Below are 21,861 nucleotides of genomic sequence, written 5' to 3'. Positions count from 1 at the left end.
TATAAATTGGTGTGTTCAAAAACGTAGTTACTGTACTTTGGCTTTGTAGGGCAGAATAGCTCTGCCATGTCAGTGCGTTGAGGGAATACAACAGTACTTCCTGTGAATATACTCGCTGGGCAGTGGTCACACAGACAAAGGACAAAGGACACTTTCTCTCACAAACGTTATTGTTTAAAGGAGAATTCCATACTAGAAGGCTTTCTTACCTTTATTTGTAGTTGTTACGTCCCCACCAAAGAGGTCCGGTGTTATTTGGTGCAACAGTGCATTATTGGCTATTTCCCCTACCATAAGCCCTCAATGGGGGTTGGGGTTTTGTGCTAATTCTCTTATTTCCATCGAACTAAGTAGTAAAGTGTACCGCTTGGGATACTATTTACATTATGAAGAGAGCATATACAAATAAATTTATTTTCGAGCGATGGAAATAAGCAAATTAGCACAACACCCCAATGCCCCATTCAATTCAATGCAATTCATTGAGGGCTTATGGTAGGGGAAATAGCCAATAATGCACTTTTGCAAAAAATAACACCTGGACCTCTTTGGTGGGAACGTAACAACTACAAATAAAGGTAAGAAAGCCTTCTAGTATGGAATTCTCCTTTAAGTTTAGTTTGCGATGCACACAGAACGGAGCTGTCTGAGTCAAATAATATATCCTGACCTACACACGACACCCCAGTAAACCTATACATTTACCACTTTTCCACATTTACCGTTACATACTTCACCAAAGGACACGACTGGTTTTTGAAATACTGTAAGTGATTCATCATATACTGATTGGTGCCCACAGGACAGTACATTAAGTAACAACATACACCAAACATTTAGACTGCCACTAGTTGCCAAATACCTTTGTAATGGTAAACAAACCACATATACAGTATGTGTGAGGGGGAGTCGTACAGTACAGTACTGATAAAATATGCTGAGCTCAAAAAGAGTCAAAATGCATTTGACGCATGCATTCATGCATATTGTACATAAAGCCTTAGATCAGTTAGTTTATATTTCAGTGGCCTGGAGATTTTAATCCTTATCTTAACTGCATTTACTTACATTAAGGTCTATATTTACATTCTGTAATGGGACCGTTAAAGATTAAATTTAAATCCACCTATGGAGTCCTGTGGAAGGGCATATTTGAGCATATTTTCAAATGTTCGTCAGTCTGAAATGGTCAGGGAATAATCTCTTTATCAATTGGAGCGATTAAAGCCACATTATAAACAGTATTTCACATTGGTAGCATATAACCTTTTACCACTTCTGCTTGCCTACAGCTGGGGTTGTCAACGTTTCTGGCTGGGGACCCCCGGAAATGCTTTGGCGGTTGGCCATGTCTCGCAACATTATTTATCTGCACAAAACATTGTGTTTATTGTCATGATTTGTCACGATCCGACTTGGCTTTGTCCGGGGCGCAACCGTCTTTAAATAAATACTTTTTGAAAAGTCTATGGAAAATGAACGGGAAATTATTTCCTGGGTCCTCGTAGGGGGCGGGACTGCCACGCTCTATTCTCAATGTCAATGTGTAATATTTGATTATTATCAAATTAAATATTAAACGGATGGTTATAGTGACAAAGGCTGCCTTGGTCAGCTCTCGGATGTCACAAAAAAAACAGCTGTGTTTTGCCAAAGTGAAATACTGCCTTAAAGCAAGGCCTGCTGGCTGACTGACAGGGCTTGGCATCCAGACATGCACACAGTCCAATTTACACTGGAGAGACTTGGGAGAGGAACATTACAGAGGCCAAAGGGCAAAGGTCACAGCTCAACGTGTTCCTATTAAGGCTTCGTCTGCTTCTCTCCACACTGAGCTCTCCTGACACGTCTGCAGACAAAACCTCTCTCTGCTCATAACGTATAATTCTTTCATAGCGATTTACTTTATAGAGCCATTGATCTGGGGCAGCGCTATGCTTCAAGACATTAGGCTTTAGACAACTTGCTTGATAACTCTAGTGCAAGTGAATCACTGCATATTCCATAAACCCATCCAACTCGTTATGCATTATTTATACGGGCAAGGCACGGCCCTGATCGCAATGACCGACAAATTGCTAACGCTTAAACAGTCGTCAGTGTGAAGAGGCAGAGAGAGGCGAGCCGTTTATTGAGCTGCAGGGAGTGATACAGTGTACGGGGCCTGGAATAGGAATTTGATGCCGGTCTCGGGTCAGATCAGGGATGAGCTTTGGATAGGGGGGGGGGGGGGGGGGGGATTCGGGTGTGCTGTGAGGTGACGGGACTGGTTTGGAGACTGACCTTTCTTGCGGCGTCCTTGCTGCCACACTCCCCCTTATCGTACCACCATTTGTTTTTCAGTTTGTCTAAGATGGCCTGCTCATTGAGTTTCAACACCGCTAGGTTTACTGGGATTCTTCCAAGGAAATAACATAAATAACATAACCATACCATGTTATTTTATGTTATTCGTTCAGAAACAGCAGCAAACACACATACACGTTAATGCTTGATTATTGGAAAAACTGACACACGCACACACACACACACACACACACACACACACACACACGCACACACACACACACACACACACACACACACACACACACACACACACACACACACACACACACACACACACACACACACACACAAAGCATTTACATGTTAGAGACATCAGTCAAAGTGATATGCATTAATACTCCATCTATCTTAGTTATCTTTCTCCCTATAAGGCAGTAGATGTGTATTACTATATCACTTTGGGTAACCGGCACACTGCTTTACCCTCCATTACCTGTTACCCCGCAAATCGAGGTATACACGGCCAAATTAATTACGTCCGATTAAATATTACAAAGCCGTTAAAAATAATGCATGGATGCACGCGGCACTCAAATATCACTGCATACACGAGAGACTCGACTGTTTCAAATCCAGGCTCTGGCTCCATTGAGACCAGAGTCATTTGTGTCTAAAGCAGAGGCGATTTACTCCCTCTGCCCTTTCTTAAGTGGAGCCAATATAAAGCAGAATGATTCCTCGATGGGGGCATCCCCGTGGCTGTTTCTCCTCCCCATAGAGGTACAGTGGAGGTGGGTTGGCAGAGAGGTGGTCACAGTGTGGGCTGCCGGTTACCCTCCCCACTGTGGCGGGCGTTACCCGCTGGTTTAGTCAAACTGGCTCTGACCTTGGAATCCCCTCCCCCGCTGCCGCACTCTCCCTTGTCGTACCACCACTTGTTTTTCAATTTGTCCAAGAGTCCCTGCTCGTTGAGTTTTAACACTGCCAGGTTAACAGGGTTTCTTGAAAATGATAATAAAACCATTAGGGAAAAGAACACTCTATAGGTGGGACACATTAGTGAATTAGTGAGATTGGTTTTACGGAGGTGGTGGTGATCATGACAACTGCTATGGAGCAGGGACGTGGCTACATGTCTGATATTATGTAAGTTGCATATCTATAATGGATTGGAATGCTGGGCGGCCATATTGGAGTCAGGTTTTACCAAGCAGGGGGCTCTCAGAGGGAGGCAGATCAGGCACGTGAAGATGCTTTAGATAGGCTACAGAAGTCAGTCTGTGTGGGTGGGTAATCTCCTTTCAGTTGTCACTAGCGTCCACGTTACTACGGCAACCTCCCCTTTCAATATTCACACTGTACGTACGACTGCCCAGGGGTTTGTGATGTTCATTTACACAAACCTATCAGCGTTCCCAAATGCAATGAACAACTGAAAGGAAACACAGAACGATTCTGAAACAACACATCCAATACATCTCCACCACGGTTGTCTGTCTCCCTCTTACTCTCTCTTGCTCCATGTCTCTCTCTCTCTCTCTCTCTCTCTCTCCAAGTGTGTGTGTTTTCCGAAGCTGATCAGCTGTGGAGAAGTTTATTAGAATCTAGACAGATTCTAATAAACTGATAGCTAGTCATTTGAACTTAACTTAACTTAACTTACTTATTTTTTCTTTCTTTTGCTGTATTAGTTGTAAAATACTAATAATTGGATGGGGGATATTCTGTCTTCCTCTACAGGTAATGCAGACAACCTTTATCCACAGCTGTAGAAAACTTTTTTTTCCAGCCGGTAAAACCTTGGAATTCTTTCTCACACTTCAAAATTGAAAGAAAGAAAGAAATCATGGTGTGTGGCCATGAATAGTCCAGAAACCTGCTGGTTAAATGATTGTTGGTTAGTTGGTTGGAGGCTAATGGATGTCGAGTGGGAGGTGTAGGAGGGATGGATGCATGCATGGGACTGGCATGGCATTACTGCATAGTACACATGTCAAACAGTATAGTCATGAGAAAAACTGTGTTTCAAAGACATTGTTAATACAGCCTGCGAATTGAATAGGGTACATTTACATCGACTGAGCACGGTTTCTTTTCAATCTGCCAGGTTCAATTAGACGAGCGCTGAAATATCAATGAAATCCAATCTAGACTGGCGTTACGTGATCTTTAAAACGCCGCTCGGCAGAGCAGGTATGATTGAACCTGGCCTTTTTGTATTCACAGGACATTCACTATAGCGCCTGATTCTGAGTGGATGACAGAAACAGTTAGTCTGTCCCTCTGACAACGAAGAAAAATACAAAAGCCCTACATTTCGGTTCGTTTTAATAAATGTCCATTATCTGCTAATGAAACTCCAACTTCCTTGACAGTATCAGACGTCTGTATGTGTGTGTGTGTGTGTGTGTGTGTGTGTGTGTGTGTGTGTGTGTGTGAATGCCCAGGGTCAGGGTGGCAGCGGCTAAATGCCACACACTGCTCTGCTGGTAATTAACACCATAACAGACAGATAATATCTTCAGCACTTGTCCACTGCCGGACTGACTGTACGCCCCAGCCCACTGAGAGTACGTTGCAGGGGATTCGATTAATTTCACCACTTGTCTTATCACTAATACAGTGTCGAGCTGCTGTATGGAATCTAATTTGTGGTTCAAATGTAAATCGAGAGCCCCTGGGCCCTGAGTGAAGCTTTAGGTGCCAAAGGAGTCTGTCCATTTCAACCTCTGCCCGTCCACCAAATATGGACCCTGAGATGAATCCTTAGTGAATTTGAATGAAGTCTCCCCATATGGCTGCTTTCATCAAATTGAATGAGGCTTATCAGAAACAGATTAAAATGCCCCCCCCCCCTTGAGTTTGAGTTTGAGCTTGAGTTTCGGCGATAGAAACACAGCGTGGTTCAGCATTCTCATAATGGTTGATTATCACATCGGGAGGCAGAGAAATCACTGCAAATCTGTTGTTGGTTTCAGATTGAAGACATGAACGCTGGCGTATAAGTGGGAAAAGCAGACGTACGAGATGCGCCCTCCTCAGCTGTGCTCTCGCTCTAAGTGCCCCGTTGGTGCGAAAGAAGATGTGTTTTATTTGCATAATGGATGAGAGATTCCGTGTGTGTGTGTGTGTGTGCGTGCGTGCGTCAAGTCTGAACCAACTTGTATGTATGAAGGTGTGAGTTTGCGGGCCTCCTTGAGAAGCTTCAGAGCAGATCAAATCCTCCTTTGGGCTTTGATTAAGGCTAAAGGCTCAGGATTTAATGAAAGGGTGTCGCTGAAGGAGGTGGCCATCATCTCGTAGTCCCCCCCCCCCCAACACACACACACACACACACACACACACACACACACACACACACACACACAAGATGCTCTACAGCAGTGGTTCCCAAAAGGTTCAGCTCAAGATCCAAACAAGAAATGAGACTTTTTGCCAAGGACCCAAACTAGTGGAAACAGCAGATCTACAAGCTCACAACGTGGCACGAAGCGCCACGTTGTGAGCTTGTAGATCTGCTATTTTCACTACTTCTTATTTATTTTCTCATTTATGGAATTTCTTTGATTTCTTAGATTTCTTTGATTTCTTCATGAATTTAATTCATCAACAATTTAGCGTTTTGGTTTGGGAGAATATTTTTGGTTTGGAAATAAGAATAATTGAAAACAAAATGTAGGAAACAAAACATGTAGGGAACTAGGGACCCCCCCCCCCCAAAAAAAAACATTCCACGACCCAAAAATGGGTCCCGACCCAGTGTTTGGGAAACAGTGCTCTACAGACACATGCACAAGTCAATTTGGGGTCATTATGACATTATGGAAAAGATGCGTATGAGACACACCTGCTAAGAGGTTAAAAGAAAATACTCGTGTGAGACATTTTTCGAGGACATACATCCAACACATGACGACGTGAAGCAAAATGTGCCAGGTGTTGCAATTAACAGCCTCTCGCCAAACAGCATGAGATGAATGCGCATTGGTCAAGTGAAATATATTCATCATGCAACGGGCTTCGATTAAAAGCATGTGCACAACAAATCCTCTGCATATACAGACGCTTACCTGAGCGCGGAGCCCTTGGGGGTGGCGATGCCATAACCCTTAGAGTCCAGGTTCCCTCCCACCTTCATGGTGTCGCAGGGCTTCCGCTGCTCGATGTACTCGTTCATGGTGGACTCCAGCAGGTACGCGTACTTCCCCTTGGACTTCCTGACCCTAATCACTCCCTCGTCCGTCGTCTTGACAAACACGGACGGGTCCGCGGATTTCATGTAGGACCACATCTTCTCAAACACGGCTATCTTGGAGCGCTGGAAGGACGCGCGCACAGCACAGCGCGGGGGGCGAGAGTGAGTGAAAGAGAGATCAACAGACAATCGGACAGACAGGCAGAGAGAGAGAGAGAGAGAGAGAAATCACAGACGGAGAGAAATCACAGAGGTATAAGTGCATTCTCCAAGCTGGTTTTCATAAATTATTGTTGAGCTTGAGCTAAAAAGTTTGGGAACCACTGCTGCTATATGGAATGACCTGGTCGGGGGGGATCGAACCCCTGACCTCCCAGTCTTAGGGCGGACCAAGCCCGCAGCAAGGCCCGCCAGCGTTGAAGCTGCGAGACGTAGTGGTGAAAGCTGGAACTGCAGGCGGGCCTCCTGCATTTAAAACGAGGAAACCCTGTGTAGCTGGGTTTAACATTGAGCGCTCGGTTTGCAGTTCCGCATTTGACCACCAAATTGTGGTGGTCAAATGTGGAAGTAGAACGTTCTTCAGGGTGCTTCAAAACACCACTGAGCAACTTCCATTGAAATTAATAGTGGGACACACACACACACACACACACACACACACACACACACACACACACACACTCTAACAGCATAATATGCTGCGTGCATATCTCTTTTCACCAGCTGATGATCTCCATCAGGTCCTCACCCTGAAGAATTCTTTGGTGGATCCAGCGTCCAGCGTTCCGTATGCTATCTCAGTCTGCTTGGCCAGGTCCTCGGCGCTCTCTATGGGAGACACCATCCTCTCCACTGTCAGGAAGGCAGCCAGGTTGGCTGTGTAGGATGAGATGATGATGAGGGTGAAGAACCACCACACGCCACCCACGATACGCCCAGAGAGAGACCTGTACAGGTAGAGAGACGAGTTCAGGTTGTTATAGATATAGATACCTTTACTATCCCGTGGGGGGAAACCAGTGGCCCAGAGGTGGCAGAGCAGATAAGGTTACAGCATACATTTAAGTATAAGAAAAAATAAAAAAGTACAGTAGAAACAAGGCAAAAGATACATTAAAAAAAGCAAATAAGGTGTCTATGTAGTCAATATAAGCAAAGGACATGATTAGCGTCGGGTGATGGTAGAATGTAACTTCTTGTACCCTTAGTACGACCATGACATTTATTTCCCAGTGTGTAAACATGAAAATGGCAAAAACAAAGGAGACCAAATATCTGTAAATTAAAAATATATATATATTCAAAACCAATTACTTCAGATCAAATAAATAAATTAAATCAAGCATTCTTATAATACAATAAATACAACAAATGAGGCCATCACAATACTATAACAGAAATGCATGGTTGTTTGTTGTTTCTGTTTTTTATCCATACTTAAGTGTGCACCATTGATAGGCATGTGCCATGTATACAGCACAGAACAGTGACAGTGACTTACTTTTATATAAATCATTACTATAATCATCATTTTTGGAATGATGGATAATGCTGAAATAATCCATAACCTTTATTTTCTATGGGGGCGAGCCTTCCGGTTACCGTAGCCTTTCATTCGTTCTCCGTCACGTATACGCATTGCAAATCTCCAATCAACAGAGCTTCCGCCTTAGTTCATACAGTAGTTCACATTAACCTGGCTGTGTTGACTGAATTTTCGGAGGGAACTTTGTAGAGCCGGCTACATAACCAAAACATTATAGCTTCTATAGTGCCACGTTTGGTTTAAGCCCAGTGTGAATTTAATAATGGACCGTTTTATTGTAATTGGTAAAAAACGACGTCTGAGAACAGATTCAGTGGACGACTCGGCTGACGGTGGTGAAACAGCGGCCGCCGCCGCTCCCAATCCGCCGGTTCCACCACCACCGAGCAGCAGCAGCATTGGCGAGGAGGAAGAAGAGAATCGAGAGGAGAATGTAAACACGGAGGAGGAAGACGACATTCATGATGTGAATAATAATGTGGTGTTTGAGGACACAGACTCGTCGGGTGATAAAGAAGAGGAGGTAAACTTAGCCCTGCCGTCTTCTGCAGCAGATCCAGGGTCAGAGAGCGAACATGGACAGCCTGAAAATGAAGCCACTCAGGCCAGGGGAGCAGCTTCTGTCATGGGCATGGTGCAACCAGCTGACCAGCCTGCTACTGGCAAGAAGACACCACCTGGCCCTATGGAGTTAAGCCAGGATCCAGCTTCTGTCATGGGCATGGTGCAACCAGCTAACCAGCCTGCTACGGGCAAGAAGACACCACCTGGCCCTATGGAGTTAAGCCAGGATCCAGCGGAAGGGGCAGAGGCGTCCTCAATTAAGGTCTTATCCTAATAGGAAGTTTGGATCTCAATCAAGGGCGTTTAAAAGCTGTTCGTTCTGGGTCTATTCTGTGTCAGGTGATGCTGCGTTCTGCTTTGCATGCTTCTGCTTTGCATGACATGTTTTTCAGCCTGGAGGTCAAAATGAAAATACCTTTACGGATGTGGGTTGTCGCAACTGGAGAAAAGGCACCATGGAAGTTCTGCCCATAAAAAAGCAATGGAGGCGTGGAGTGAATCTAAGTTGAGAGACAAAAGTGGGTCACGGATTCTAACTCAGCTTGATGCTGGACATTCCAAGGTGATGGTAGCAGAAAATAGGCAGTAATTGAGACACTGCGTTATACAGCTTGTCAAGCAATTGGTCAAAGGGGATCCAGTAAGGCTGGTTCTGGTCAGCACACATCCGGAGCAGCGGAGACACATCGTTGGCCAGTTGGCCTCTCACTATTTGCCTCTGATAAGAACAGGTGAAATAATTCACTTGTTTGGAAATACCACAAAACTGTGCTTCAATGGCATAGATTGATTCATTCAATTTCTCGTCAGAGAAGACGAGAAAACCACAAACAGAGGGAATTTCCTTGAACTATTATACATATAAAGTTTGACATTAGAGTGTCAAAAACGTTAACTGACGGGTATGCACCATGACATCCAGAACAAATTGATAGATAGTCTTGGACAATATACCGATATTACCGTTTATCGCAATATTTGAATATCGGTAATATCGTGGAGTATATAAATATTATTTATATACTCCACGATATTACCGATATTCAAATAATCGGTATAATCGGTATTCGATATTATTTATTAAATAATATCGAATACCGATTATACCCAATATCGTAACGAGGCGACAGCAGCATTGTCGGACCGCCTCCGCCCAGGAAAGCAAACAAAACATGGCGCTGGTGAGAGTAACAAGTCCTAGCAAGTTGGTTCGTAAAAAAACATCTGGAAATACTGCTGTTTGGCAGCATTTCGGGAAAATAAAAAAGGCTGATAATCGATAATACCGATAATCGCGATATTATTCACGGCATCAATACCGATATCAAAATGATCGCCCAAGCCTATTGATAGATATTATGGCTAGCATGATAAGGGGGGACGTGAGTGACGAGATAAAAGAGGCAGAGCACTTCGCTTTAATGGTTGATGAAACCAAGGATATAAGTGAAAAGGAGCAGATCTGTTGTTTTGCGTTACTTAAAAAATAAACGACATTTATGAAGAGTTCCTTGATTTCGTTGTTGCAGAAAGCTTGGATGCAAACTGTTTACTCAGGTCCATTAAAGATACACTGGCCAAGTGGAACATGGATAAAAACGCATGCATCGCCCAGTGCTACGATGTTGCATCAGTAATGTCGGGATGCAGTAATGGTGTGCAAGAAAGGTTTCGTCGGGACGTGCCACAGGCTATTTACATTCATTGCTTTGCCCACAGGTTAAATCTAGTGTTGGTTGACTGTGTGCATAAAGTAAAACCAGTGGCAGAACCCTGTACAATTTGTTTTCTGGATCTGTAGTTCACAATCAGTTTGTCGGCAAGCAGCGACAACTGGAGCCCACCAAACCAGTGGTGGACACGAGATGGGCCTGTCAGTACGCTGCACTGTCTGCAATAAAAAAAAAACTATGCCTGCTATCATAGCGACTTTGGCAGACGTGCGCGGCCAGTCAAATCCTCACAGATCAGCAGAAGCAAGGGCACTCACTGGAGTGATTGACGGAGAGTTTGTTTTGCATGTCACTATGCTAGAACGCGTCTTCAGCCTCACAAAAAGGCTAAACGACCACCTACAAGCCACTAATTTGGAGCTGGCATCTGCCAATGATTTGGTCTGTACCCTTATCATCGGCCTAAACGAGATACGCAGCGGTGAATCATGGCATGCAATCTGGGAGCGTGCCGATGGAATCGACTCCCGGTGAGAACAAGGGCACCCCCCTCCGCCACCTTCAGGAGTTTGTCGTGGACAGCAACGCAGCGACAAGAGAGCACGGTGAAACCTCAGATCACTATCGACAGCACTGTTACTACCCTGTAATCGACCGATTGTTGAGTGAATTAAAAAGCAGTCATCAAAGCAGTGACATTCTGAAAGGAGCAACAGCCCTCGACCCCAAACACAAAACATTCATGGATAAAGAGACCCTCTGGCCAATGGCTAAACCTTATGGCATTACTGAAGAAAAGCCCTCTGCTGAACTGCACAGAGGAAAAAGACCAATTGAAAAGAAAAGAAGAAATGGAGAGGTCATTAACAGCACAAAAGATGTGCTGTTCGTGAGCATCGCTTTCCATCAGCAGGCTAAAGACCTACTTGAGGAACAAAAGTGCAGGAGATGCCCGAACCAGCAACCTGGGAGTACTGGCCATCAGTTCCAGCAGAACAAAATAACTGGATGTTGAAGAAGTGATTGACCGCTTTGCAGCCAACCACAGCAACAGGCGGATCGTTCTTCTGTAACTGGTGAGTACAACACAAACAGTCTGTTCATATGCTAATGTTTGGCCGCGGTGCCTCACTGTGTGAGTATAGACTGTACGCCTACTTGTGTATATTCCTGTCTCCACATTGGCAACATAATTGATGAGATCACGTATAGTAGTAGCCTACTTGTAGTAGTATTCGATTCTAGCCTAGTTTTGATCACAGTATTTTGTATTAATCCACTTATGCGGTGTCCACGTTTACATTATATGGTGGTAACCACTTTTTTCCGTGTGTGTGTGTCCATTTACACTCTGCAGATCTCTCAAACTGTGGTCTGTGTGTATGCTGTGCAGTCACTGTGCCCAGAAGAGCCCAAGGAATGTACAATTAGGCAAAGTTCATTATAATTGAGGAATTAATTGGAAGAAGGTGTTGCAGAATAGTTTAGAGTTCTCGGAAGAGAAGAGAAACAATGGCTGCTTAATTGTTTATTTTGTCTGAAGGACAATTAAAGTGCACACCTGTTTGCCTCCGTCAGCATGTAACATTAATAGGGAATAAAGTTGAACTCAACCTTATTTTCTGTCTCGACCTGAATCATACTATTTGGAAATTAGCCGGTGACGGTGTCACAATAATGATTTGCATTGTTGTGTCACACTTATTACGTGTATTTACGTTATGTGACCTATAAACTAGGACCATTGAATCATTTGAATGTCATTTGTCGTAGTATATATTATTCATTGTTTTTGCCAAAGAAAAACAGCCCCCCCATAGCTCCCCCATGCACAAATGTCTGGAGCCGTCGCTGAATGGAAGTGTTGGAAGATCACCTCCGCCTCCGCAGATGTACGGTAGCTTTAAATCCCTGTGTATCGACCATTATTGCCAAGTATCGGTATTCACACTTCCATGAATGCTGTGCCCAATGTCTGTTGTAGATGTTATAAAAAATACGTAAATAAATATTAACAAATAGATAAGTAACTCAAGCCTGGGAAAACGTTGATTTTCATTTAAGTCATTCCCTAAATAAGTAAATGATTTCCACCACTACACTACCAGTGACCTACATTCCATGACATCCTAGTATCCACACACTTCATTCCACCAGGCTTGGAGAGCTTAGCCCAATGTGCTGAGACAAGATAACCAGCACCACAAAGACCCAGTCACCTCAACCATGCCAAATTAATCTCACTTTAAGAAAGTTGCCAATATGTTATAAGGAACAACAGCCATTAATTGCAGGAGATTAATGGGGAGGAGAGAACATAATATAGCCACTACTGTACAAGCACTTTAAAAAACAAATGGTTGATTTGCGAGGAAATCCACCCCCCCGCCCTCCTGCATGTGCGCTAGTGGTGGATATTGCTTGCAGTCTCACGATAGATATACATCACGATACAGAGGCCACAATACAATAAAGCACTTTCAATAAATTAAAATAAATGTCTAAACATCCTAACAAGCACCGCACAAAAAGCATGGAATACAGATGTGTATATTACCGTATATTAACTGTATATTCCCGCTAAACTTGAGGTTTTACGGGCAAAATACAGTGCCCAATGCTGCCCATAATTGCCCGTTAACTGAGAAGGGAGTGCATTGCAACGTGCAAGGGGAGCTTTGATAACGATAATTAAACAGAGGTACGTTTGGCAACACTGCGTCACCCAGATAATTCATGCCCTTTATTGCTGTATCGATACAACAGCCTCTCGATCGATTCACCTATCCGGATTGTCGATCGATATATTGCCATATTGATTGACACACGCACACATGCACACACGCGCACAGGTTCCGTCTCCTCTTCCTCTCCAAGTCTCTCTGAAGACAGCCTAGACAGTGAGCAGAAAACTCATCACATTACACATCATGGATGAAGCTTACATTATGAATTCGGGATTGCTGTCAAAATAAACAACATGAGCATAATGGTATGATTGTGTATGAAACAAGAGGAGGTGTGAGGGGGTGCGGGGGGCACAGGTAATTTAAAATGGCTTTGAGATGAAGGCTGATGATCAAAGCGCCCAGGAAAACAAAGAGACCAGCTAGAGTCAATGGAGAACAAACAGAGAGAGAGTCTTTGAACATAGGTGGTGTGTAAATGAAAGCCATGTGCAGGAGAGGAAGATAGGAGGAGATCAGTTTTTCATGTGATGGTCAAAGGTTATGTTTTGGCAGAGGGATTCAAAACAAGCCTTTGTTAGAGCTGCTGAGCATATGATTCTCTGACGTTGAATTATGCATCAAAGTGTATATTTGTCAGCTGAATTCTGTTGAATAAGTGTTGGTCTTGTCAAGAGACATGGATGTGTGTTTGCCACTGAGCCTTTAGTTTAGCTGCTCTGTGGAAATGGAGTCTGTATTCACATTAGTAAAGGTTGGGGTGAGATAAAATTGAAAGAGGTGTTACAGGTGGGAACACAAAAGAGAGAGAGAGAGAGAGAGGAGAAGGAGCAGAGACTAGATTCTAGGACACTAGACTAGCTTTGGCAGTATACTCACAGAAACTGACAAACAAACATGCCAGCTAAAAGCCTGTAGTACTGTAAGTAAAAGCTCTAATCTTTCTTAGGTTGTAGCCACAGTACATGTCTTGAGAGACATCTTGCAGAAGCAGATACGTGTCTGAAACTTTGTCCAGATTTAAAGTCTTTAAAGATGGGGTGCAATGGCTTTTCGGAGCATTTTATTTTGAAGTTTCACTCAGAAAGGGAAAGCTGTGTGTTTTTGAACCAATCATAACGTCGCATCCCTTCAGGGTATGGGACGAAGCTCCGCTACATGCGTGTGCATGGCGCGTGTGGATGGCTGTCTGGATGTCATCTTGAAGGAGATTAAAAACGGAGGATTTCTGTAAGAAGATTCCTTTTTATTCATGCAGGACTCGACACGTCATCACGCAACACTTTTTCGTTCAAAGGAAGTCATTCAAATTAAAATTTTATGGACTTTTTTGTGGCTTTCACCTTTATTTTATTTTATAGAGGGATGGGGTGACAGGAAATGGGGAGAGATGTGGGGGTGTGACACGCAGTAAAGGACGTCAGGACGGGAGTCGAACCCGTGGCACACTGCCAGACTGGATTATCTGCCAAGGTGCCCAGACGATTTTTATGTACTTTGATATACAAATACACAAAGATGGACATTTCCCATTGTTTTGGTATAGATTGTTAGGTCCATATGAGGTCCATAAGTGTGAAAAACTTATTTTAAACTCCTATCACAGTTTATTCCTCTCTCCCCGGCCCTTAACAGAAGGAAGACAGACAGTACACCTCAATGAAACATTCACCAGGTGGCCTTAAAGACAGTATAATGCCAAAGACAGTATAATTTCATAGCCTTGTAAAGAACCACTGATTAATCCATTACTCACAGCTGTGCCAATACATTATTGTTGAGCATTAACATTAAGAGCAGTGGAAACGGAAGCAGTAAATGCTATCATAAACATGATCGCGCATAATGAGGTGTGTGAGTGTGCGTGTGTAAATGTGTTGAATCAGCTTGTGTGTACAGACATGCTCCCTCATGGGAAATGTGCATGTGTGTGCATACTGTACTAGTAGGCCTATGGAGCAGAAGGGGTGTGTGTGTGTGTGTGTGTGTGTACATTATCCAGACATTACTGTACATCTCAGTGTGTCGGTGTCAGACCACCTCCACCCTCGGTCAGGTGCAGCACTTTACTCTCATTACAATTCTCCTGGTCGGCCTCCTCTGTTCGATATGCTAATTAGCACGGCTAATGTCTTTAGCGAGTGTAAAAAATGAGACGGTATAAGACGGTACATTACAGTGGATTAGAAATGACGGAGGTCTAAACGGGAGAGAAAATGTCTAATTATAGAGCAATTCTAAGACAAATCGGGGACAGGTCAATAGGTTTCTTCTATAAGTATCGTCACCCATCAGATTCGGGAGATGAGTTCTTAATGAATGGATGGAGCCAATCCTGTGAGTCAGCAAAAAAAGACCCATCTGAACTGAGTGGTGCTGTGTGTGTGTGTGTGTGTGTGTGTGTGTGTGTGTGTGTGTGTGTACGCTGCAGTGGTCAGTGTGTGTGTGTGTGTGTGTGTGTGTGTGTGTGTGTGTGTGTGTGTTAGCCTGCTCAACAGTGACACTTGGTCAACCAACGTTATTGCTGTACTAATTTGGATACACATACATGGGGACGGACGGACGGACAGACAGACAGACAGACACACATACAGTATAGTTGGTAGTTGGAGTGCATGGCACTCATAATCAAAATAAAAAAGAGAGCACTTAAGTTCTACAACCACCTAAAAGAAAGTGACCTAGATGCACTCCATAACAAGGCACTCACACACAGTGAAACTCTAGAGAGATGCCCCCTCAGCCAGCTGGCCCTGGAACTCCGGGCACAAACACAAACAGTGCCACGAGATAGAAAACCCATTGGACTAAACCAAATTATAAAACAGCAAAGGGAAAACTATCTGACACGTTGGAAAGAAGCAACACAAAAGCAGAGTAAACTAGAATGCTATCTGGCCCTAAACAGAGAATACACAGTGGCAGAATACCTGAGCACCGTGACCGACCCAAAACAAAGAAAAATCTTAACTAGGTACAGACTCAGTGAGCACAGTCTCGCGATCGAGAAAGGCCGTCATAGGCAGACCTGTATCCCGAGAGAAGACAGACTATGCACCCACTGCACACTAAATGAAGTGGAAACCGAGCTACACTTCCTAACCATCTGTCCATTGTACCAAGACATCAGAGACACATACTTCCCACAGATTACAACCACACACAGAGATTTTGAAAACATGACCAATGACAAAAAACAGTGTCAGTAAAGCCCTTTGAATTGAATTGAATTGCATGGCTATAGCACCACTCAAAAAAGAAAATAAGTGAATATTTCAATCCTCTGGTCAGATCACATCATCTCTTCAATTACTGAGGATGATGTGTAGACTCATTGTCATTGGTCATGCAAATGTCCCCGCCCCCTGAAATCAGCACCTTGCGTCACTGCGAGACCATGTCACAAAGCACATGCATGACATGCGCATGCATAGACATCTGCATCCCAAGACCATTCGAGTCAATTTGGTTGGTCACGGGTTCGAAAAGAAAGACAAATATATACAAAAATCACACCCGTGTAAACTGAGTGGTGCAACTCCCCTCTCCCCCCTCCCTCCTCTCTCTCTCTCTCTCTCATTAGCAGGCAACAGTGCAGCACTATCTGCCTCTGTTTCTGGCACAACAGCGCCACTACTGGTACTAATAGTCATACTGGTGCTCATTAACGTCACATAGGCGGGGACACACATAGGTGAACCAACACATAGGTGAACACAGACATTGCTGTTCCTTGGAGTGGTTGCACCACTCAAAAATATATTATGAACACAAGCATTAAAACTAATTTAAAAGGAGTCACTTGATTGCACATAGACCCACAAATAACTAAAACTTAAAAGCTAGCAAGCCAATAATCCAAAAGTCCAGTTTCTAAGCCTAGCGGCTGGCCGTGGACTGCGTGGAGTTAAAGAGCCTGATTGCTGTTGGTACAAAAGTGCTCTTGAATCGTTGTCACAGAACTACAGACAGCACTAAAGTAAACACATTATCCACATTCACATGGGGCTTAACTTAAGCCTTGTAAGGTATACACAACTTAAGCTTTTCTTCAGAGAAATACAAATGAGCAAATCAGATATCTATTGTCAGATAAATAACTGTGTGACCCTGCACATAATTACTGTTCTTCAACTTCTTGATAATAAACCAATTTCTTCTACAGTTCAACCAGAGACATGGACCACAAAAGAGACTATAGGCTATTCTGCCAAACCCTTTCTGACTGGAGTCTGTGGTCTGCATTGATTAGGAAGTCTTTCATCTTCACAGTCACGGTAACACAATGGATGCAGCCGAGTGGCTTTTCCTTTAACAATTTGACTACGGGATGAATTAATCGTGATCCCAATCCGACTGCATAGTTTTTCACTGACCTTTGAAAAACCAAACATCCGCCATCATCGTTCCGTTTCATGAAAATCCGCCTTAAAATGGTGTAATCATTTGTCGTCATGTTGGAAAAACAATCCAAACTACCGATCAATGACAAAGAGCGAAGGAGGAACCATAGCGTGCCGTAGTGTTGCGCAGGCCGACCAGTAGCCTGCAGGTCCCGCGGGTTACCCGCAGGGCGGGCTGAGTATAGTTTTTTTAATTTTTTTATTTTACTGGCGGGGTGGGTTGAGGCAGGTTAAATGATGTATATTGTGATTTTTTACAAATGATTGATGTTGCCACAATACAAGTCCCGTGAGGAAATGTGCGCAGCCTACCGGATTGTTGTGTTGCTGTGCTGGTTGACATCTCCTCCTTTCACAAATGAATCACCAAACAGTGTGACTGTGATAGTCTACTTATACACAGCGCGTGTTATCACACGCTCCCAACTACATGAAAATGTAGGTGGTGCTGCGGGGCGGGCTGGGCAGAGTCAAATAATTAATACATGCGGGACCTGCGGGTCATAAAAAACCCTGACCCGCGCAACACTAGCATGCCACCATTGCAATAGGAAGGAATGCATTGGGCCTAATTTCCCAGAATCTGTAGCAAGCCAGTGCGACTGATGTTTTTCCGGTGACGTCATCCGAACGCGTCACCTATCCCACTCTGTCCGATAGAAACCCTGTAGGTCTTAAAACGTATTAAAAACGGCAAATTAAACAATGGTAACATAACTCGAGGTACTCGTGAATGGGAGGGAAGCGGTTCTTCATCAATTAACTCAGGAAAGGTCAGTATTACCATGCGATACAGCTAAAAGTGAGAAGCTTATGGTAATATTGTTTTCCAGCAGTAAGCACAGTAGACCAAAGGCTGGGACTCCACATAAGTAAACTGAAGCATTATGGTGCAAAAATGCGTGTGCACACAGCCACGCACACAAAAACACTGGTTGAATGATGAGAGAGGCTGTCTTGGCCTTATGTAATCCCAAGCTAAACCCTAGCAATACCTCACTGATCCACTGGATGGAATGAGAGCGCTTTGCTGTCTGCCGGCGCACACGCATGCAACGCACGCACCCTCACTCTAGTGAGGGATGCACACAAGCCACGGGCACATTGAGATAATGGCTTTTTAAGTTGTAAGGAGATAAGTGTCAACACTATGTGGAGAGATAAGAAGTCTGTGTGTGAGTGAGTAGTACTAATTCATTACAATACTTGTGAGGGCCAAATGTCCCCAGAATTATAGAAGATGGGGTACATTTCCCGGACCTTTATGTTTTAACATATGTTTTAGATTTAGGCTTGATTCATTAGTTGTCGCACAGCCAAAAAAGCTGATCGCCTATTTTGGGTCCACATCACCGGCGCACAATGAATGGTGCGCGTGTGTGTGACGCACGCAGCATGCCATTAAACTCCGACGACAGAGCATTTTAACTCAAGCTGAGCGCTGCATGCAGCGCCGTGTGAAAAGATCATCCGGTTGCCATGGCAGCCACTCGGCATGACAAGCACTTGAAGAGGGACGAGCCGAGAGGAGGGAGATTGGTCAGCTCACTCCTCTCTCTCTCTCTCTCACACTTCCGATCCCCCCTGCATGTCTCCCAGTCCAGTGGTTCCTAAAGTGGGGTCCGGGGACCCCCAGGGGTCCTTGAGGGAGTTCCAGGGGGTCCCCAGCTAAATGATAGATTGGAACCAAATGGACCCTGTAACTCTGAGAGTGTACAAATGGAACCAAATGAACCCTAACCGGTCCATTTGGTTCCATTTAGTTAAATTAACTTTGATTTTACAATATAAATTGTGGGTCACAGAGATAGAAATTCCAATAAATGGGGGTCCGTAGACTAATGCATGTCAAACTGGGGGTCCTTGAAATTAAACGGGTTGAAAATGGACAGCTAGACCCGTACAAATCTTCTTATGGGGGTCCCTGGCATAACTTTTCAAATGGGGGTCCGCGGGCTAATTCGTATGGGGGCGAGATCACATCCGCTGATGCGTACGGCTGTTCGCACAACCCTCTGCATTGCTTTGCGGTTGAGGCGGGTGGAGCTGTCATATCAGGCAGTGAAGCAGAAAGGCAGGATGCTCTCTGTGGTAGAAAGCTTTTAGGACTTCAGGGCCCGTGCCAGCTTTCTTGAGTCTTCTCAGGAAGTAGAGGCACGTGTCCTCTTTTGGGGAATTCAGAATATGGTCAGCCAAATCTATACATAACTAACAAACAAAGTGCTGGTGAGTTTGGACGCTGGTCAGAAGGAGATATGTCCAAAGACTAGTGACAGATTGATACTCCACAATCACCAGCAGCAGGGTCCACCTAGTTGTTAGCCACTCACATTCAGACACCAGCTGCTATCAATCAGACTGCACTGCAGAGGAAAGACACAAGGAACCACACATGACCCTAGGAGTCATAACAGCAACATAGAAAGAAATAAAATCACACCCGTGTGAACTGAGTGAACCCCCCTCTCCCCCTGGATATGGGCTGCCAATGGGAAGTTGCACCTGCAACTTGCTGGCAAGATGGCAGCTATGTGCATATCATCAATTGAGATTTAGTGATTTAAAATTCAATAACAGGATCAAATTTTAAACTAATATGCAACCAATGCAGGGACTTCCAGATGGGTGTGATTCCATCGTGGTCTTTGTCAGCATAGGCTGCTGCGTTCTGCACAACTTGTAAGTGACTAACTGTTGCTTTTCAGTAGATGAGACAGGACATCAGTATCATTCTGAGAGAGCCTACAGCATATAGCAATTTCCACACGCATACAGTACGTGCATGCACACATCCACTCTGGAACGGCTATGCAAACTGCAAATCAAATTGATCAAAGCAAAGTTACCATGTTTACCCAGGGTAACTGGACTAAGCTCAATAACTTGTTTACAGCCAGGCCCTGCTCATGGAACATTTCATGGTAGGGGTTCAATGCCTTGCTCAAGGGCACTTCAATGGTGGTAATTTTAACGTGCCAGTCCGGGGATACGAACTAGCGACCTTCCGATATCAAGACCGCTCTGCAAACCGTTCGGCCACCGCTGCCCCCAGTCTAAATGAAAGTGATTGTAATTTTACAGTTTCTCTCTCAGTTTTTTCTGCCACCAATGCATTTCTGTCAGAAATCGAAAGTGCCAACTGGGCTAAACTTATTTGGACGTCATGTACATTTCTATGTAACTCGTGGGCATCATCATAAATTACATCAATTTTGGGCTTTCTGATGACATAGCTGAGTGGCATCATGCACATATTGTACACGGCGGAGGCGAATAGGGACCAAATATCGTTTTCTACTCATCCTATTGAGAATGTTTATATGGTGTTGTAGTCCCCTTGGCTGTTGCATAATTCATATTCACCGGAGTTACATTCATATTATGCCGTCACACTCTGGTGTATTTGTGTCTTAAATGCAGATGTGACTCTTTGAGCCTCTGAGGAGACATTTATCTTTCATGGATGATAATGAATTTATGTATTTACGAGCGAGCGAGCGTGCGTGCGTGTCTCGGTCTGTGTATCTGTACATCTGATCAAACCCGTTTTCCCACAATTTCCGGAGGCATCAAGAAAAGGACTGCTGACCTGTCTGTCAATGAATAAATCATTTTGTGAGGGAGGACTACTGCACAGTATCTCACACTCCAGTCACACACGCTGAGCGTTATATGAGCAAATTGAACATGTTTTTGCCTTTTATTCACAATGTATTAATACAGTGGCTGATGCTCCCCCCTACACCTCTTCTTCCTTTTCTATGTTTTATGGAAATAACAAAAATAATGATAATAATAAAGCATTTCACCCAATGTTTTACACCTGTGATGTGACAATATATATATTTTGGGGGTGATCATTAGATCATCACTTCCTTGAGAAACAGCAGATTCCAATTATTTGTGTGTCTGTGGAGCAAGGAGGGTTATAACAAGTCCCTCTGGGAAACATAATTATATTAAGACAATAAACTGTATAGAACTCGGCTGGTTTAACTAAATCGCAAGCAGACGCACACGCACACACAGTCTCTCAGAGTTGCCCTCCATTTCCCCCACAATCCTAAATCCTATGGGATATCCTTTAGTCCTAAGAACCAAGTTCCACAAAGCCCAAAAGCCCCCGTCAGACTTTCTCTTGTCTTCCCGCAGGTTGAAGGTGGAATCGCTATTCTTGAGTTAGTAAGAATAGCCATTATGTATAGGCGTATTAGTTACTCATACTAATACATGGTTCTCAACCTTTTCTGTCTCAGGGCCTGCACCAGTCTGACCACTTAACACGGCAGCCATTCGGCAAATAGACTTATTCAGTATGCGCTTTAGCGCGGCCTCTAGGTGCTTACATTCTGGGAAAAGCATGTATTCATTTAGCCTGTGTTAGCATCCAATTCCCAAGTGTGCTGTTCACATTATCTGTGTGTGTGCGTGCGTGCACATGCGTGCGTGCGTGCGTGCGTGCGTGCAGCCGTGCACGTGTCTGAGTGTGTCTTCAGTTCCACGC

At 44.1% G+C, this 21,861-nt stretch overlaps 1 protein-coding gene across 1 annotated transcript in view; it reads right to left on the bottom strand.

The window, feature by feature from the left end:
* LOC308322519 (glutamate receptor 1-like) overlaps positions 1-21,861 on the bottom strand; it is a gene marked incomplete at both ends in the record, with an annotated part of 79,407 nt that overhangs the window by 4,174 nt on the left and 53,372 nt on the right. The window contains 3 exons of the mRNA XM_080773816.1: positions 3,176-3,290; positions 6,360-6,607; positions 7,233-7,431. Of these exons, the coding sequence (XP_080629942.1) occupies positions 3,176-3,290; positions 6,360-6,607; positions 7,233-7,431 (562 nt within the window). The remainder of the gene's footprint in view (positions 1-3,175; positions 3,291-6,359; positions 6,608-7,232; positions 7,432-21,861) is intronic.

The sequence above is a fragment of the Protomyctophum bolini genome, assembly GCF_963924005.1.
Source record: "Protomyctophum bolini genome assembly, chromosome: 10".
In the NCBI taxonomy this organism is placed as follows: Eukaryota; Metazoa; Chordata; class Actinopteri; order Myctophiformes; family Myctophidae; genus Protomyctophum; species Protomyctophum bolini.
The sequence above is the reverse complement of the archived record's forward strand: the minus strand, read 5'-3'. Positions and strand labels throughout refer to the sequence as shown.